This window comes from Paroedura picta, chromosome 1 (assembly GCF_049243985.1).
Source record: "Paroedura picta isolate Pp20150507F chromosome 1, Ppicta_v3.0, whole genome shotgun sequence".
In the NCBI taxonomy this organism is placed as follows: Eukaryota; Metazoa; Chordata; class Lepidosauria; order Squamata; family Gekkonidae; genus Paroedura; species Paroedura picta.
In genome coordinates this window covers 42,728,474-42,746,469 of record NC_135369.1, presented here as the reverse complement: position 1 = coordinate 42,746,469, position 17,996 = coordinate 42,728,474, and the positions used below count along the sequence as shown (strand labels likewise).

The following is a 17,996-nucleotide window of genomic DNA, read 5'->3' as shown; positions in this document are numbered from 1 at the left end:
GTGCATATACGACAGATCTTTTTCCCATTCCAAAGAATAAAGTCTCACATGGCTTGGCTTGTATTGGGTAGATGAAGGACTCTCAAAAGGGTTGTCTGTTTCAGTTTCCAGCTGCTAAGATCTTGCCAGCTTTCTTGTCAAACTACAATGTATCATATGTTGATAAAAGGAGGACATGAGAAGTGATCCTTGGGTTTTGTTATTTTTTTTCTTCCTGAGTGAAGCCCTAGAGAGGAACGAACTAACAGTACATGCTCTATCACTCACTAGCACCTCACTTATACAGAATCCTTAAGCCTTCAGAGCAATATTTTAACATGCCTTTCATTCTACATTGTAGGAAAATTACATGTATGACCTTCCTTCCTCAGTTGTACTGAAAACAATTTAGATTGCAGTGTAGTTTTTCTGTGGTGATTGTCTTTTAGTTCACCTGTCCCCAATCCATGAAAAATAATGAGTGCTAATAAGATAAAGAAGGCAAACACAGTTACAAATAATAATCTCAAATGTATGCTTTGGCCAAGATCGGAATTCTTGGAGACTTATAACCTGAATGCAGTGGTGAGAGATGGGACAGGTGTTCAGAACTTTGAAAAAAACTTCTGAAATTTAACCTAATTTCATTTTTTAAAAAGTCACCAAGTCTTTAAAAGGCAACAACTATATTTTACATAGAATCCATACAGATTTTTATTGAGAAATCCTATGAGCAAAGGTTGAAAAATGTTTGTTTAGCCTGGAGAAGACTGAGGGGAGACATAATTGCTCTTTTCAAATACCTGGAAGGCTGTCACATTGAAGAATGTAAAGACTACTTCTCTGCTGCTCCACGCTACAAGACTAGATTTAATAGTAGGAGAAACTTCCTAATAGTTAAGTCCAGTTTGAAAGTGGAGCCAGTTACCAGTGGGCAAGGGAGTGTCTTCTTCCCTCAGTGGAGGTTTTGATGCAGAGACTGGTCAGCCACCTGGCTGCAGTGCTGTGGCTTTGGACTTCCTGCATGGGCTAAAGGTTATAAGATGTCTCCAAGGTCCCTTCCAACTCTGATCTATTTCTGTATCAGCTTTATTCCTGCTCCACAGCACATCTGTTCAGTTTATGCTTATTCAGCCTCATTCAGTCCTTCATTAATTTGTTATTTTCACTATCTCTCTGGAATTTCCACTATCTCTCTGCCTCAATGGTTTAATTCAGATGTTAAGTACCATAGGGACAAGACAGAACACTGTGTCACCCAGTAGGCTGTGGTGCTGAGCCCAATCCTCAGAGCCCTGAGCTACATAGCTCAGACATGCCCGATCCCATCAGATCTTGGAAACTAAGCAGGGCTAACCATGCCTAGTATTTGGATGGGAGACCTTCAAGGATTTGGATGGAGTTCTTCCAAAGAACATTAGGGACCATGATACGGAGGGAGGTAATGGCAGACCACCTCGGAATGTCCCTTGCCTGGCTGCTAGATAATCCTCAGATCTCCTGGCTACACTACACACATCTTAACACAGTCCGCGGTGCTGCGGGCACCGCGGACTAAATAAAGCCGTAAGGGCTTAGTGGGAGGAGTTAGGGCGGGCTCTGTCCGGGATGAGGAAGGGTGCCGATTGGCCCCTTCCTCCGGACAGACCATCACGAAGCGCCTCAGGCCGCCGGCCAAGGGAGCCCCTGCCAGCCGCGCTGTGCGCGACTGCCGGGGGCTCCCTTACCTAGCGCCCGCTGTATTTTTCTTACAGCGGGCTTGATTACTAGTCATAATGATAAATCTACGACCCTCAGATCCAACTTGTGAAATTTAGTCTTCAGAAAGTGAGAGATAACAAAAAATACATTAGCTTGCATTGGGGAAACTCAGAGTGGCAGCCCTGCAGTGGCACTTGAACTTAGGCCAGCACAAGGTAGCGAATGTGATTTCCATATAAATCTATCATGAAGTAATTCCCAAGTCAGCTTCATAGTAGAAAGATTTCTAAGATATACAGAATTATCATTTACATTCTAAATGCAATGCAATTCTTTTTTTTTTTCATGTAATAAAGCACTGGGACTGGATATGTAGAGTTCTGCATAGATTGGTAGTGGTTATGATATACTCTTCTTTAAAAGAGTTCCATGCAGTATTCTTGCTATCAGTTTGCTTTTGCTTCTCACAGGATAAGGTAATAGAAATTAGTGCCTACTGGACTGGACTGTTTATACCACTTACAGGGCTTTTTATGCTGATGAACTTTGGAATTTCTTGGCTGACTTGTTTTGAGAATTGTGACATTATCCCAATCATGCTGACCAGTTTACAAGAGAGCATCTTGTACAGGTTGTTGATATTTTTTTTCTTTAGTTGGCATTTCATATAAAATGGGAAGTACTTTTTTATTGGGTTGTTCCTTTGGGACTTAAGTTTTAATCATTTATAAAACATGGTACCGAAAAATCTCAGATTATACATGTAATTTTGTTTTTAGGGACAGTGCATAACAGCAAATCAACAGCTTTATAGGCATAATGATTGTATGCAATCTGGCAATTTACTATGTTGTCCTAACTTCTCACCACACTGGTCCAGCGGTTATCTGCAACTATATTTGCACAGTTAGCCTTAATTAGAATTATATTTTAACTCCATAGGTATGCTTCAGGCAACTGAGAGAATTAGCATTGCACAAAACAGTTACAAGTACAACATGGAGTAGGAAATTATTCTTGATGGAAACTTGAAGATTTGGATTTGAGCCACCTTCTGCCGACTGGCTGCTGAATATGTTTTCAGTTCCTGCTGCAAGAGTGATATATTGGATGCTTTAGGATGCTTTGGGCTGATCCTGCGTTGAGCAGGGGGTTGGACTAGATGGCCTGTATGGCCCATTCCAACTCTATGATTCTATATAGGGCCTGCTTCTGGCCCAATAATCATTTGCTCTGTTCTTCATTTTTGCATGTGTTCAGCTTGCTTATGGTGAAAATCTGCAGGGACCACCTCTTGTGCTACTGAAGGGGGTTCACATGGCTCTCCTAAGGATTGGAAAGGTTCTCACTTCCTCAGAGCAAAACAGTTCAAGAACTAGTACAAATGCCAAGAAGTGTCATGCAGTCACAATTGATTCAACACAGCGTAACTCATTGGGCTGCCTACAGCAATAATGAGGGCAGACTTTGCAAGGGTGGAAGTGAGGCATCTCTGCATTTTATCTATTGGGTCATATTGGCTCTTTCCTGTGTTGTAGAGCATAGGAAAATATAGCTGGGGAAATAACTTTGATATGTTTCTGTGATTATATCTAAAGCCTACTATTAGAAGCCTGTAGTTATATACTTTGAAAAATATAAACTAGAAATAAAGAAATCTTTTATTTTCAAAACTTGGGGGGGAACTGTATGCTGGTTACTTTCACTCTTAATAATTGGCTGTTCTTGTTTAATCTAAAGCAGAAAATAGAGTTCGTCACCAGTAAGCAGACCCTGGACATTTATTCTTGGTACTTTATTCAGTAAGATAATTTAGCTTTAGGTGTGAGGTATACACCTTTTAGAACATTAGTACCTTTAAATATTCAAATATCAGTTCTGCGAAGAATTGTCAGTGTCCTTATAGTCACAAAGGCAGGGAAAGTTCAGTCCAGTTGCTCTCATACTGCAGGTTGCAGAGTCCAGGGATCAGGAATGAGGTTGGACACAGCAAGATGCTTGCAAATTTGAGTGATGGCAAGCTGAATCCTTTTATTATTCAGAACATAAGCCAGGGGTAGTCAAACTGCGGCCCTCCAGATGTCCATGGACTACAATTCCCAGGAGCCCCTGCCAGCGAATGCTGGCAGGGGTTTCTGGGAATTGTAGTCCATGGACATCTGGAGGGCCGCAGTTTGACTACCCCTGACATAAGCCATTCCCAACCTGGAAGCTCTTAGAGGGGTTGGGCCTTGTCGCCTAACCTGTGCTGGCCCGTCAGATGTTTGGGTGGCTCTTTCAGATCTAGCTGATATTCCTGCAATTCTGTTCTCTAGTCAGAGCTCTCATATGGCACACAGGTAGAATCTCTCTCTTCTCATCCCATCCCCTCCTGCAGTTGAGACCTAGAGGGGCTAACAACTTAAAAACAAGGCAAAATGTTTAAGCACTTAATAGAAGAAGAATTGGGTTTTATACCCCAATTTTCACTACCTGAAAGAGTCTCAAAAGTGGTTTACAATCATCTTCCCTTCCTCTCCCCACAACAGAAACAGAAAGAACTTTAACAAGAGCATAGAATCAAATCCAGTTTACCAGATTAGAAGCCACCATTCCTAACAATTGCACCAAGGTGACTCTTGTTTTTGTTGTTTTTCTTAATCTAAAAATACTTTACTCTTTTTTTAATAGGCTCGAAATGTTAACACAAGTGAACTGGCAGCGATTAAAGTAATAAAGTTAGAACCAGGTAAGCATTTCTCCTTTTAAGTTGCTGTTCATCACATTTACTGATCCACATCCTCACTTTGCTTTGTTTATTAATTTTTTAAACAGCATAGTGAATTACAGGCACCCTCATTACATTCTTTATGACTCATTTCCTTGAATAATTTTTAACTGTATTCAGTTAACATCTCAGTAAGATATTAAGACTAACTGGCAAATATGTGAGAAGTAGGGGCTTGCAGCTTATAAAATCAAGAGAAAAATAGCAGGGATTCTTCAAGAGTGTTTTGCATCTGCTGAATATTATGAAGTACAGTTTGCAATATTTTATTTCTTCACAATAAATAATATCTTTCAGTTTTACAATGTATACATAAGTAGTGTTAGATGGACAGTATTTTAGCAGTTTGATTTAGGTTTGTCTATTTTGACTGGACTGTCAAATCTGTGCAAGTAAAATTTGTGTTCACAATTAAATGTATGCAATTTACTTACTTACTTACTTACTTATTTGATATTTATAGGCCATTCCTATTGAGCCAGTCATCTCAGGGTGACTTACAACGGTCTACAATAATGCTAGCATGCATTTATAGCATGCTGCCATCATTTTTCTTACGTTAATGACTGTGATAAATTAGTATAAGGTCTTTTGACATTTGCATTTATTATGTTCTTCATTGAGCAAAGCAGAATAGATAAAGCAGGTCTTCTCATCCAACAGCTATGTCGGATGGGCCCGTCCAGTGGCATTGTCTTGCCTAATTCTAGTTCCAGTACTGGGACTCTACTATTCCTTGACACGATTCTGGCATCTTTTCTTGATGCTTCAGCATTTAAATGACCAAACTGTGTTGCTGGTTTATTCCTGTTCTGTTCTTCCTTCTGTTCTACCATCGGAAAGTGCGGAATTCTGCATTTCAAGCATTTGTTAAAGCTAGAAAGAATCTAAGCAAGACTGATAAAATGGTGAAAAAAGCAGTGCTAGCTGTTAGCCATTTCTTTTCCTTCTCTGCTGTCTTGGCTTAGATTACAATATCATGAAATTAAAGGTAAAGGTATCCCCTATGCAAGCACCGGGTCATGTCTGACCCTTGGGGTGACGCCCTCTAGCGTTTTCGTGGCAGACTCAATACAGGGTGGTTTGCCAGTGCCTTCCCCAGTCATTACCGTTTACCCCCCAGCAAGCTGGGTACTCATTTTACCAACCTCGGAAGGATGGAAGGCTGAGTCAACCTTGAGCCGGCTGCTGGGATTGAACTCCCAGTTTCATGGGCAAAGCTTCAGACTGCATTTCTGCTGCCTTACCACTCTGCGCCACAAGAGGCTCTATCATGAAATTATGTGCGTTCTATTTAAGAATATGATCTAAGCAGGAAGGTAGCTGTAGGTAACACTTAGGCCATATTTCAAGGACCTTTATAAGTCAGGGAGCGCTTACAGACCAGCAGTAAAACGGAAAGAGCAAAGGAATAAACTTCCTTCTGTACAGTAGCCTTTGCCAAAGCAAACATTCAGGGACGCTGCGTATTTTCTATTTACATTAGAAACTGTGGTGTTGGTTTGCATCTTTAGCCTTGCCTTGTCACATAGAACCAGATTAGTGCAGGTTCCTGGATCTTGCTTTTTAAAATGCTTTTATTCCTTATACGTATGACTGTGGAGAAAAACCTGAAAAGTGTCTGGTCAGTGATTATATAATGTGGGAACCCTTAGTAGATCTGCACAGAGGTTCTGACAACCACAGGTGTGACATGTCCAAGTTCACCATAGTAAACTATTCCCTGGCATCTTTTCTTGCCAGTATAATCTCTGCTGGAAAATCTTTATCTTTGAAAAACTTGAATCTTGAGGACAAAAGGAGTTGCATGAGTTGCAATCCTAAGGAAGGAAATAGATAGAGGATAAGGTTGCTAGCTAAACTAGCAACCTCAGGCTGACTATGTGGGGAGAGGCGGGGTATAGATGATGATGATATTATTATTGTTGTTGTTGTTATTATTATTATTATTTTATTTATAGCAGCCCCATGTTGAGTGCATCTTTCTTTCCATGTAAAATAGGGGGGGGGGGTGTTCCCCTAGCAGTGGCAGCCAGTTATGTGTGTATAGGAGTATATCAGTTTCATAACATTTCTGTCTTAAAGCAGGAGGCAGGAAAACATTTTAAGTGGCAACCCCATGGTGAGCACTGAAATTAGCCCCCCCCTTGATGTCGTACATAAATAGTCAAATATTTTAGTGCACTTTAGCATAGCTTCATGGAAAACATTTCAACTAAGTAATTTTTTAGAGCAACTTCAATATATCTCTGAAGAATTATGGATTCCTTGGGGACATAATCATATTTACTGTTTTATGTGTTTGGAACACTTCACATCTGAATTACTTCAGTAATCTGTACATTAGCCTTGTAAAGTATGTCAATATGATTATTTTCAAAATTAAACCAAATACTTTTTTACTAATTTTCCAGGAGAAGATTTTGCTGTTGTGCAGCAAGAAATCATTATGATGAAAGACTGTAAGCATCAAAACATTGTTGCTTATTTTGGCAGCTATCTCAGGTACAGTATTTCAAAGTTATATAGTGTTCATTTCTTTGCCTGGAAAAATGAAGTGCCTATTCTGACTCACAGGCATAGGGAGGAAATTTACTGGTAGCATCCTTTAATTATCTATGGTTTCTCTTACTCCTTAGGGTGTTTTGTTAATTAAAATATGTGCCTCCTTTTTTAACCTAGCAAATCTTGACGTTTCTGGCTTTTCTCTATTTGCTCATATGCGTAACAAATCACTTCAGACTTCTTTGTAGTCCTAGCACTGATTCTGTACTCAAGGTGTTGAAGCAAATTTTATGCAAACTCTTTGTCCCCTTAGCCTCTGCTCTCTTGCCGATCCTCTACTGCATTCCATTTTCTCAGGTATGGTAGGTATTTCTCAGGGATGGTAGGTACCTGCGCTCCAACAGTTGCATTGGCTGCCTGTGGAGTTCAAGGTTCTGGGACTGATATTTAAGGCCCTTTGTGGTCTGGACCCTGTGTATCTGAAGGACCACCTGTCACATTATGTCCCCCGGAGGGCATTATGCTTGACTAACACCAATTTGCTGGTGATCCATAGCCCCAAGGAAGTGTGCCTTTCAGCCCTGGTGGAATGAGTTGCCTGTTGAGATCCAGGCTCCGATGGAGCTGTCAAGGTCCCACAGGGCCTGCAAGATGGCACCTTTCCACCAAGCCCATGGCTGGGACCAGGCTCCCCATAATTCTTCTTTGGCTCCCCATAATTTGATGTCTTTCCCAGTCTGGGGTAGTTGGCAGAGGTGCAAAGGGAGTGGTGATAGGGATGGGGTTTTAAATGGTATTTTATTGTATTTTACTGTAATTTTATTATTGAAACCAATTTTACTGAATGTTTTTTATTCTGAACCACCCATATGGGGAATGGTGGAAGGCAAATTTGTTGTTGTTGTTGTTGTTGTTATTTTGGTGGTTGTGGTGGTTGTCCTCCAGTTTACTAAAAAGTAAAGATAAATGGAGGCAGTGGAAAAGCCAGGGAGTACAAATGATCCTTTAATCTCTGATCAAGGAATTAATAAATTAGGCTTTCTGACTAATCAGCTAATACTGTCATCTCTCCATTTAACAAATCCCCATTATACTTCCAGTCACTACTTTCTCTGCATTGAATTAAGGATTTTGAATTAAGGATATCGCTAGCTGTTTCTCTTGGCATTAGGGCAGTCGGTTTTTCTTGAGGGAGCTTCCTGAAAAGCAGAAATAGTAATGGCAGAAGTATCCTGCTAAATGTGCTGGTTTTAGTCCTGTTCTGTCCCATCCCAAAAACTGGGAATCACTTTTGTTCACAGTCAACATTTATTAAAGTTCTGGATATCACTTATTACTTAAATTTCAGTTATGTTTCTAAAGGAAATTGGTAAAGCACAGGGGCATCAAAGATACTTATGGACGTGTAATCTTTAATGATTATGCAATTACAAGATTTGTGAAATTATGTGACTGTGCATTAATTACTTATTATATGTATAGGCAATGGTATTCCGCTTTGTTACATTGCACAGTCAGTTTTCAGTTTGGCACAGTCAGAGTTCAGTTTGGCAAAGAAGTCAAATGCACTATTATTGCTGATTGGGGTATAACATAGAGAGAGAGTCAGGCTAGCCTGATTTTGTCAGGCTACACAGTGTCAGCCCTGGCTAGTATTCGGATGGAAGACCCCCAAGGAATACCAGAATCATGATGTGAAGGCAGGCAGTGGCAAAACCACCTTTGAGTGGTCCTTGCCATGAAAACCCTATAAGGTTGCCATAAGTCAGCTGTGACTTGTCAGCACTTTCCACCACCATTAGATGCATAGAAGAAAGAACCAAAGCAGGTACAGCTTCTGATACCTGTTTATGAGAATCCACATCTGCTTAATATCCAGGAAGTAGTTTATAAACTATAATTTCTACCTCTGAACCAGGTTCTAGAATGTGAATCAAAAAAGATACACAGTTGGGACCAGGAACAAACTGGGAGGATTTTCCTACAAACCTGAGGAAAATCTCGAGTTTCAAAAAACAAAACAAAACACCTAAATTAAAAACTTGCAGGGGAGAGATTAAATCACACCAAATGTTTTCTTATTTAAACAAAACATTTTAATGCCACCTTTAATGCCATCAGGGATCAGCTCACATAAAAGCATTAAAGTAATTCAATACAAACACATAAACCCAGAACCAGGGAGGGGAACCAATAACAGTTATTGCAAGTATGCCAAATGAAACTAAAATACAGGGAGACAGACAAATCCATCAGGGAGGGTATTTCAAAATGTTGATAACATGACTATGAAAATCCTTTTTAAACTCGCCACCTGTCTAACCTCAGATGGCGGGGGTAACCAAAGCAGGGACTTCAAAAACTAACTAGCGTGATATAATATGGTATAAGCAGTATCTTTAGTTTTAAGAGATTAATTATTTGAAATCTTCTGAGAGTACATTGTGACATTTTGTTGACTATTTTGGCTGTGTTGCGTAAACAACAATATTGCTCAGCCCTTAAAATTGGTGAGGGGAAGAATAAAAAGGGTAAAAGATTAATGATAGTGAAGGATGTAAGGAAGGGGAGAAATTGAAGGGGTCAAATAGAAAAAGGTGGACGGCTGGGGAAAAAGGGAGCAGGCATAAGGGCTGTCAGATGGAGGGAAAGAGGAGATAGTGTCGGGAAGGGGGCATGGGGGGATATAAGGTACTCTCCCCAGGTTCCTCATGTGTAACTCCTATAATAACACACAGCTGTTTCTACCACACACAGAATACATGCTATTCTGAATATCCTGAAATCATTTATTTATTCAGTAAAATTCTTGGTCACCATTTTATTCATTGAACATTCATTCATTCATTCATTCATTCATTCATTCATTGGACTTTTATTCTACCCTGTCCCTCAGGGTGGATTGCAACATACTAGGTCAACTATAAACACAATAGAATATAAATTATGTGACTATAAAATAAACAACTTTAAAATGTTATTAAATGTTGTTTAAAATATAAATAGTGTTTTTTAATACTAGCTAGAGTTTCTAGATCATTTTCAGAATCAACCCTGTGAATAGAATGTTACTGCAAACTAACCTGAATGTCACCAAGGCATCTGTGGCAGTAGCTTGATATTATATAGCCCACAAAGGGCATTAAGATTGAACCAGCAGAATCTATTTAGGGTTCCTGACTCCTATGAAATTAAACGGGCCTCAACTAGAGCCAGGACTTTTTCAGTCCCAGCCCCAGCCAGGTAAAACCTGTTGCCAAGTAAGATCAGAGCTCTGCAGGACCTCAAGTAGTTCCACCAGGGCTATGGTTGAAGCCCAGTAAACACCAGCAAATAATACTGGCCTCAGTATCGAAGCCCCACTCATCCATCTGGGGCTGTTAAAATCTCTCTGTCCCACTCCTCCTTCTGCCTTTATACACTGCCTGGGTCCTGCCAATCTGAGGGACCGCTTGTCTGCCTATGCCTCCCGTAGGGCGTTTCGCTCTGTGGGTATGTCCCCGACCACCAGGATGTCCGCCTGGCCTTGACTAGGGCTCTGGCCCCTGCCTGGTGGAACAAGCTCCCGGAAGAGCTGAGGCCCCTGACGGAACTATCAACATTCCGCAGGGCCTGCAAGATGGGGCTCTTTTACCAGGCTTTTGGTTTAGGCCAGGGGGAGACCCTGCAGTGATTGATCTTATGGGTCCCGCCCTACATTAATTTGCCAAGCTTAAGATGCTGGCCAGTACATCTGACTGTGTTACATCGCACGCTGTGTTGGTGGGATATGGGCAGTGGAATGGATATTGGGAGTATTTTCTAATTTTTGTCTGCCATCTTGTTGCTGTTCGGTGGTTTTAATGCTGTTTTATGATTAATTGGGGGTACTATTGATTTTACTGTTTTGGGCTATTGTGCCTTTTGTAAGCCGCTCTGAGCCGACATGTTAGGGGTATAAATTCAATAATAAATAAATAAAGGACCCCCAGACTGGACACCATGGAGAGCTGCTGACAGTTTGAGTAGACCATACAGACTTTGATGGACCAAGGGTCCAATTCAGTATAAAGAAGTTTTGTGTGTCTATGTAGTTTTGTCACCGTAGCAAAAAGAAAGATGATACTGACATTGTTGGTGCTGTTGAATTTGTTACTGTGCAGATTAATCAGTCATTTTAACTTTGTATCTTGATAGAAGATTAATAAAAATGATGTGTCCTGCATTTTTCTTTATTCCCCAATACATTTTAAAAGTTGCCAGGTTAATCTTTTTGCGATTTGGTTTTATTTTCAATAATAATATAGGCATATTGCATCATCATGTTTTTGATTTTGATTTTATTTTTCTTGTCTAAGAAGAATCCTGATGGGTTATAGCCTCCTGAAATTAAAACCACAAATAGCAAAAAAAACCACGCTCAACGAAACCCAAGGAGCAAATGAAGTGCCATCTAATCCTGCTGGACCTGGCCATTGAGTTGCCAGTTGGCCAGAATGGTCTTGCATCATTTCCTTCATTCTCAAGGAATTGAAAATTCCACAGTTATGCATCGGTCATTGAGAATAGCTCTTTCGATGCTCTTATATGGTCTTTATCTTGAAATTTGTGGGAGGAGGTAAATGAGAAGGATTTATGCAAGATTGGGATACTTTACATAACAGGCTTAGGCTATTATCTATAGGGGAATTTCAAAGTATAAAATAGAGCATTGTATGTGCCTGTGTTGTGCAGTCAAGTCACTTCCAACTCGTGGTGACCATATGTTCTCTGAAATGTCCTGTTGTTAACAGCCTCATTCAGGTCTTGCAAACAGGACCATGGTTTCCTTGACTGACTCAATCTATCTTATGTTGGATTTTCCTCTTTTTCCTACTGTCTTCAACATTTCCTAGCATTATTGAATTTTGCTGTCTTACACAATGTATGACATTACCAATTGTCAAGGCAGCATTCAGTGTTTGTAAATACACAGAATTAATAATCTCCGGTTATTATTTATTTTAAAGGCGAGACAAGCTGTGGATTTGCATGGAGTTCTGTGGAGGTGGTTCATTGCAGGACATTTATCATGGTAAGTTGAATCTGCCCATTTAATGAACCAGGTAACTTTTTTGGAAATAGTAAATAGGAAATGGAAAGAGAGTTCTATTGGCTCCTTCAGTTGTGGGCTTGAATGCTGAGGAGGTGGGGTATAAAGGTTTTAATAAAAATAATATGTGATGGTGTATACTGGAATGTTTGTTTCAGTGTACAGTGTATCACAGCATATCAATTAAAGCCTATGGTCTATATCAGTGGTCCCCAACCTTTTTATCACCGGGGACCGGTCAACGCTTGACAATTTTACTGGGGGGCACTGCCAGCAGCAGCTGTGCAGTGCCACGCTGAGGGGGAGCCCCAGCCATAGCGGCCGCTGGAGAGCACTAAAGGTGAGCCAGTGGCAGGGCAGCCCCCGAGGCAGCAGCTGGGGAGGAGGACGAGGAGGGGCCGTGGCCCGGTACCAAGTGATCCACGGACCGTCCCGGTCCCCGGACCGGGGGTTGGGGACCACTGGTCTATATGAAATAGAAAGTCAAACCTCTTGCCAATAATTTGGAATCTTAATTTATTACAACTATATGATGATGTTTTCTGCTTCTGGGGAAGACTTGTGTAGTTCCTCTGTTGCTCCTGCGGCTGCCGATACAGGGAAGTGGCCACAGGGTTTCTGCATGGGAGGATTCCCCGTGGTTTCTCTGCCCTGCTCCCCCAGCAGTGACCATTTCCTTCCTACCTCTGCCACTGGGTCTTTTTCCTTTAAAAAAATGATTGTCATTATAATGATCCATGTGTCAGGTTCTCTGAATTCCCAGCGTTCATTTTTTTAAAGCAAGTCTTTAGCTTTTTCAGTTTTAGGCGTATTACTTTCCCCTTATATCTCTACAACAGGCAGGGTTAGAGACTTATTTTTAAAGGAAGCTTGAAAATTCAGTATATCTGATACACAGATTGTTACAAGGTAATCTACATATCTGCACAACAAAACAAAATCAGAGTCCAGTGGCACCTTTTAGACCAACAAAGATAAATGAATAAATCTTTGTTGGTCTTAAAGGTGCCACTGGACTATCCAAAACAGAGTTTTCAGCAAAATTGGTTGCCCCCAAGTTTGCAGAAAAATCTGAAATGTTCTAAAAATACATCAGGTCAGAGGAAGGTTAAATCATCCTAAAAGTTTCCTTCTTACCTTGGTATGTTGGAGCTGGAGCAGGCTCAGTGAGGTAATGGGGGGGGGTGGGATTTCCCCCCCATGAGTCTCACAAGCCCCCACTTGTGATATCCAGTTGACAGTTTAAAAGAATCCCCTGCCTGCTGTGGAATCGGAGAAAATTACCACTGTGGGAACTATGGCAATAAAAATAGATGGTGGGGTAGGTGGGACTGGGAAAACCCAAATGTTTCCGTCTGTACAGAAGCCATTCAGACTCTTCCAAACATTTCCAGCAAAGCAGGTTTGGAGATTATTGGAAAAAAAGCTGGGGGGAACCTCAGGAGGTGAATGAGTACACCATGATGCTGTGGGAAAGCAGGTTTAAGAAAGTGGTTTGTATAAAGGAGGGTAGGACAGGCCACTTCATATACAGTATTTGCTGGCGTATAAGACTACTTTCCCCCCCTGAAAAACATGCCTCCAAGTGTGTGTGTGTGTGGGGGGGTCGTCCTATACGCCGGGTGCACTTCAGTTGGGATAGACATAGCTGCCCATGGTGGCCCATAGTACTGTAATGTAATGTAACAAACTCTATATTTTGAGTGGAAATGTTGAGGGGTCATCTTATATGCCCAGTCGTCTTATACGCCGGCAAATACGGTAAATAGATGGAACTGACATGCCTGTTTTTCATTATAATTGAATTATTGGTCTGCATATGTTACCATTCGCCAAATAAAAATTGAACCACCTACCTTGCTTCAGTACTTGTACATTCATACTTGAAATCAGCCTTATTGATCTTGGTGGATCTTATCAACATGGACATGTGATGAGATTCCCAATTTTTTTACTTTGCTTGCCTTATAGGAAATGTTTTTACATTCACAGGTGAAGGCAAATTTAAAATGCTTCTTTATGCTTCAGTTCTGTGTTCAGGTCAAACAATAGTCGGCCTTGACAAAGCTTTCCTAACATTGCCTTTCAGTGGCGGAAGCCACTCGGGCTCTGAGGGCTAATTCAACATTACATCATGATAGCATATTCAAGCCTTGAACTGTGCTGTGAGGCTGTTTTTAGTGTGCTGAAGTTTGTTGCCTAGAAGTATCTCTGTTATGCTACAAGTCAAGGCCCCACTTGTATTAAAGAAGTCAACATTGTACCATAATTAATGAATCATGCTTCAACGAATAGCCTACCTCTCCCTGTGATTTGTGTTAGGCAATATGGTATGGCCTGGTGTGAAGAAGCTCATTTAGCTACAGCTCTTACTAACTTCTTCATTTTTAATTATTTTGGAACTATTTTCCACTTGCACAGAAGTTAGTAGTAATAATTTTGTAAGTGTTGAGGTGTGAACTTTTGACAGATGAGTGACAGCTTGACTCTGTTGATGCTTTTGTTATTTCTATGACACCTGATGAAAAGGTGCTCTTGATTTGTCCAAGTATGGTGTGTTGTTTCTTTCTGCTGAGTCATTCCTTTGTCGCTCTGTTAAGAGCTATGATAGATGCCCTTATGCTGGTGCCACCTGTGTGAGAGGAAATGAGCTTATTTTGTGTATGTGGCTGAACAGATGTCGGCTGCTAATGCTTTCCTGTTACTGCTGATTTTGGCTGCCAACCTGCTTTTTTTGAAAAGACTGAAATATTCCGCTTCTAATTCATTTCCAAGCTGTTTTTCATACCAGGCGAGCCTCAGGAATTAAACTAGGTAAAATCCAAAGGAATTCAGCATGCTCTTTTCCTTGCATACCTAAACAGTTCTTAGGCCATTTAAATTGGATGTCACAACTGCCAGAGTTGCTGTCACCTAAAATTCATTACAGCTCTTCTCACAGGTCTTATTCTACATTTGATAAAATGGGCCCCCATAAGCAAAGACTGTGTTGTAATTATCTTGGTGGTTGTAATTATGAAGGACACTGTAAGCTCTCATTATTATTTGACATAGCACCTTTCCCTCTCCTGGCAGACCGCTTTCATAGTACTCTGATTCAGTAGTCAAGGATTTGCAATAAACGGGCATAAAGATTTCAAATGACGGCCAGTGTGAGAAGATTAGGACCAGGATTCCAGTTTTACCATGAAGCCCTCTACGTGACCTTAGGCCAATTGTGTGCTTTTAATCTAATCTATTTTGCAGGACAAATGGAGAGCTGGGCACCATGTACTTTGCCCTTAACTTGAAGGGAAGGCAGGATAAAATATAGTAGGAACAAAGATGCACATCATTTAAAAAGAACAAAAAGCAGACAATGAAAAATATTCTAACAGGGAATCAAATATAGGGAATCATATTCTGTATTAGTCAGAAGGAGAAAGAATTGGGCTCGTTTCTTCAAGCAACAACCAGAACAGGAGAGTTGGATTTGTTTTTTGCTTGTGTCATGTGTAACCTTGTCTCTATAAGCTGTCTTGAGCTAATAACAAGAGGGCAGGTGATAAATGGTAAAATAAGAGTTACTCCCTAAAAAGCACACCAAGAAGAAGAAGAGTTGGTTCTTATATGCCGCTTTTCCCTACCCGAAGGAGGCTCAAAGTGGCTTACAGTCGCCTTCCCATTCCTCTCCCCACAACCGACACCCTGTGGGGTGGGTGAGGCTGAGAGAGCCCTGATATCACTGCTCGGTCAGAACAGTTTCATCAGTGCCTTCGCGAGCCCAAGGTCACCCAGCTGGTTGCATGTGGGGGAGTGCAGAATCGAACCTGGCATGCCAGATTAGAAGTCCGCACTCCTAACCACGACACCAAACTGGCAACACCAAGCAAAATGGCATCCAATTCAGGTGCTTCTTTTAACAATGAGAAGGGAGAAACAGACAAATTTATGGGGACAGTGAATTTCACCCCTCATCAGAGGCAACAGACATTCACTGAACAGAATGAAACTAGAATGTTATTTATTATTTTTATTTTATTTATTATATTCCTACCTCCCTTTCGGCTCACGGCGATTTACTTTTGTAAAGCAATACAGTACAATAAACATCTTGACTGAAATGTAAACACATGTAACAGTGAACTTGTATCAAACAAGTTTATAATTTAACAGTCAGTACACAACAATCAACAATTTATTATTCCTGCACTGTGGTTCCATCTTTCTGTTGGTGCACTTGATGGAGGTTTCTGGTTAATGGTGGCTTGTTTACTTGTCCTGACCAAAAGCCTGGTGGAAGAGCTCCGTTTTGCAGGCCCTGCAGAATTGTAGTTCCATCACTGCTCTGATGCTGCCTGGGAGCTCATTCCACCAGGTTGGGGCCAAGACCGAGAAAGCCCTAGTGCTCATTGTTGCCACACGAGCTTTCCTGGGGCCAGGGATCACCAGTTTGTTGGTGTTGGTGGAGTGGAGTGCTCTTTGAGGGGCATAGGTAGAGAGGGGTTTTCTCAGATACTCAGCGCCCAGACTGTGTAGGGCCTTGAAGGTAATTACTAGAAATTTAATCCTGATCCGGTAGTCAACTGGTAGCCAGTGCAGCTGTTGGACTGTGGGTCGAATGTGGACCCTCCTAGATGTTCCCATAAGAACCCTGGTTGCTGCGTTCTGCGCCAGTTGGAATTTCCGAGTCAGGGATAAGGGTAGGTCCGCGTAGAGCGGACTGCAGAAATCCAGCCTATAGGTGACCATTGTCTAGATTAGCGGTCCCCAACCTTTCTCAGGTCAGGGACTGCCTCCGGACTGAGGGAAGAGCCGACAGCCCGGGTGCTGCGAAAACGTGCACACGCAATTGCCGCGCATGCGTGTTTTCGCCACCAGGTGGCGCTAACACGCATGTGTGGTAACTGCACGTGTGCGTTTTCGCCACTAGGGGGCGCTAACGCGCATGCGTGGCAACAACGCACATGCGCGTTTGCGTCACCGCCATGCCGGCGGCTGCGCCTGTCTCTTCCCTTCCTTCTAGCTGCCGGCGGGGGAAGGCCGGCGTGGCTAGCGGCGGCCCGGTACCGTGGCCTTTGATGACCCCTGGTCTAGATCACTGTGAATCTGGGACCAGCTATTAGTCTGGTTTGACATAATTGGAAGAATGCCAACTGAGCTCCTTTTGCTATCTGTTTCTCCATGGAAAGGGAGGTATCAAAGATCACACCCAGGTTTCTGGCTGAGTGTGCGACTGGCAATTGCACCCCAAAGTTTTAAAGAGAGCACTTACTTTCCTGTAACTTCTGTTTCAAGGCCTGAAATGTTCATTGGGGTGTGTTACAGAGAGAGCATGAAATTTGAATAAGGTGTTAATGATCTTGTGCATTCTAATTCTCTTTTGGGGATAATGGTATTATTTCTTCTAGTGACTGGCCCTCTTTCAGAACAACAGATTGCTTATGTTAGCAGAGAAACACTACAGGCAAGTAAAATTCTTTTATTACTAACCTTTTGGGATAGAATAATCTGGAGGAAAAATAAGACCCCAGGTAATTCCTGGATCATGATGTCAAATTATGCATAAATTATAGATAATGTGTAACTGTTATAATGCTGTGTCACAGTATTTTCAGTGCCTAAAAATGAAGTTTTTCATCTGGTTGTTAGTTACTATTTAAAAAACAGACACTAATGCTGCAGCTTATGCATTTGTCCGTATTGGGTGTGTGTATGTACGTACGTGTGTTTTGGCTTAGGGTGCTTCAGAGAGATATGTCTGTCTTAACTGATGCTTTGCCTTTGATTCTTAGGCACAAGGCTGCTCTGGTTACAGATTCTGTGTACTTCTGACTAGCTTTTAGTATTCCACAGTCAGTATATAAGATGGAAAAAATGTTTGGCACCCAAGTCCCTAACATGTTAACCTGAAATGAGTGATGCTTATTTCTACATCGGCGAATTTAGGGTTGCAGGCTTCAGTGCAACTTTAGATTTTTGAGATGCTTATCA

At 41.4% G+C, this 17,996-nt stretch overlaps 1 protein-coding gene across 11 annotated transcripts in view; it reads left to right on the top strand.

Annotated features, from left to right (window-relative positions):
- The window catches only part of MAP4K3 (mitogen-activated protein kinase kinase kinase kinase 3), a 76,666-nt gene that overhangs the window by 1,874 nt on the left and 56,796 nt on the right, over positions 1-17,996 (top strand). For all 11 annotated transcript variants that reach the window (XM_077335676.1, XM_077335656.1, XM_077335647.1 and 8 more), the window contains exons 2-5: positions 4,351-4,408; positions 6,862-6,952; positions 11,941-12,005; positions 17,414-17,469. In XM_077335676.1, the coding sequence (XP_077191791.1) occupies positions 4,351-4,408; positions 6,862-6,952; positions 11,941-12,005; positions 17,414-17,469 (270 nt within the window). The remainder of the gene's footprint in view (positions 1-4,350; positions 4,409-6,861; positions 6,953-11,940; positions 12,006-17,413; positions 17,470-17,996) is intronic.